The sequence below is a fragment of the Aphanomyces astaci genome (assembly GCF_000520075.1).
Source record: "Aphanomyces astaci strain APO3 unplaced genomic scaffold supercont1.200, whole genome shotgun sequence".
NCBI classification, from domain to species: Eukaryota; Oomycota; class Saprolegniomycetes; order Saprolegniales; family Verrucalvaceae; genus Aphanomyces; species Aphanomyces astaci.
Window position 1 is genome coordinate 12,528 of NW_009798463.1, and position 2,277 is coordinate 14,804.

The 2,277-nt window shown below is 53.2% G+C and overlaps 1 protein-coding gene across 1 annotated transcript in view; it reads left to right on the top strand.

Annotated features, from left to right (window-relative positions):
• The window catches only part of H257_18692 (hypothetical protein), a gene marked incomplete at both ends in the record, with an annotated part of 2,964 nt that extends 1,150 nt beyond the window's left edge, over positions 1 to 1,814 (top strand). Inside the window, one exon of the mRNA XM_009847808.1 lies at positions 15 to 1,814. Coding sequence (XP_009846110.1) covers positions 15 to 1,814 — 1,800 coding nt within the window. The remainder of the gene's footprint in view (positions 1 to 14) is intronic.
• Positions 1,815 to 2,277: the final 463 nt, after the last annotated feature.

Below are 2,277 nucleotides of genomic sequence, written 5' to 3' on the forward strand. Positions count from 1 at the left end.
AGATCTCCATTCAGAACGAAGTCGTGTTGACCAAGATTTTGTCTGAAAACAAGCCCAAGCTCACTGAGTTCTACAGCTCGTGCTTGGACACGGCCACACTGACGTCGCTCGGCCTCTCTCCGTTGGCGGACTCGTTCAAAGCCATTCGCTCGGCCAACACGACGTTGGACCTCCTCATCGTGGCCGGGCAGTTGGTGAAGAACGGCATCCCTGCCTTTGTGGACATCAAATCGAGCGGTAACGACAACGATACGACCAAGAACGCCCTCTTCGGTTTCCAAGCCCCCTTGTCGCTGGCTCGCACGTACTACACCAACCCTACCAGATGGGCGTTCATCCAAGCCGACTACAAGGTGTACATTGCATCGGTGTTGCAGTTGGCTGGATACACTGCCGAGCAAGCTGCGGCGGCCGTGCCGGTGATCATCCGTTTTGAGCTATCTCTGGCCGGTGTCACCCTCAGCAAGCTCGAAGAAATGGAAGCTGTGGTCTCCGCGTACACTGCGTTCACGTTTCATGAACTGGACCAAAAGTACCCGCTGCTCGTCGGTTCGTGGCTCAAGGGCAACGGCTTCAACGTCCGCGACCAATGCGGGGGGGCGACCGACTGGGTTGGGTTTTACAGCTTGAACTACTTTGACAAGACCGAAGAGTTGTTGAAGAACACGTCATTGGAAGACCTCCGCACCATCGTGGAGTACAAGCTCATCCACGCCTCGTCCACCCACCTGACCCCTGAATTCCGCACGGCCAACTGGAACTTGTTCGGCAAGAAGATCGGTGGCCAAAAGACGGAGCCTACTCGTGAAAAGTTCTGCTTGGGTCAAACGAGCGTCACCGTTGGGGAGCTCCTGGGCAAGTACTTCTTGGAAGCGGTGTGGTCGGCCAACACAGCCAAGACTGCTGACGAATTGGTGAAGGCCTTGAGATCATCCTTCTCCACTGGTATTGCCACCGCGGACTGGTTGGATAACTCGACTCGCACCAACGCGCAAACCAAGTTGTCAAAGTTTGTGCACTTGCTGGGGGGGTCTGAGAAGCCACAGCTATACCCCACCCTGACATTCGACACGAAGTCGTACTTGAACAACCGCTGGAAGGTATCGCAAGTGAACCTCGACACCAACTTGAAGCTGAACGGCCAACCTGTGGACAAGCGGAGGTTCTCCATGTCCCCCCAAACGGTGAACGCGTACTACAGCCCTAGCGTCAATCAAATTGTGTTCCCAGCTGGCATTTTGCAAAACCCGTTCTTTGACGGCCAGTTCGATGCTGCTCAGAATTTTGGGGCCATCGGGATGGTTATCGGCCACGAAATCACTCACGGGTTCGACAACAGAGGCCGTAGCTACGATGGCGACGGCAACTTGAACCCGTGGTGGTCGAATGTCACCTCCGTTGCGTTCGACAACAAGGCCCAGTGCATCGTCGACCAGTACGCCAAGTTTGTCGTCAAGAGTGAAGTGACTGGCGCTGTGTTGGGCAACCTCAACGGCAGGCTCACGTTGGGCGAAACCATTGCTGACAACGGCGGGCTCAAGACCAGTTTCCGTGCGTACCACGAGTACTTGAAGAAGTACCCGTCGCAGTACACGGAAGAAACTGGGGACAAGTTGTTCTACTTGTCGTTCGCCCAAGGCTGGTGCTCCAAGAACTCGGACGCCCGACTAACTGCGCTCTTGTCGGACTCGCACCCGCCTGGTCGATTCCGCGTCACGGGGGCGTTGCAAAACAATGCCGAGTTCGCCCGAGTGTTCAAGTGCCCCACCAACTCGTACTTGAATCCGTCCAACAAGTGCTTGTTGTGGGAATAGAAGGGTTTACTACTGTAACTAGTTAGTAATAATGTAAATGAACATTTGTCGTTATGCAAATGTTTGTAGGTGCCAGAAAGAGCATGCTACACCTTTTCCCGATCAAAGTGCCACTTTATTCCAATCAAAGTGGTTTGGATAAAAAATATAAATTTTAACAAGGTTTCCAAAGTGGATAATTTCGGATCAATGTGGTTTTTCTTCCAATCAAAGTGGTCAGATTAAGCGCGAGGAAAGGTGCCAACTTTCAAGGCAAGGTGGTAATTGTGCTCGACAGCGCACCTGCACACTCACAAACCGAGCAGCGAGTTCAGCCGCACGAGGACTTGGTACTTCTGCGCCTTGGGCCGTACTCTCCAATGTTGAACCCTATTGAAAGTTGTTTTAGCGTTCTGAAGGCCCACATCAAGAGATTTCTTGCCTCGCGCACGAACCTGCTGTTTGAGAGCAGGGAGTTCAATTC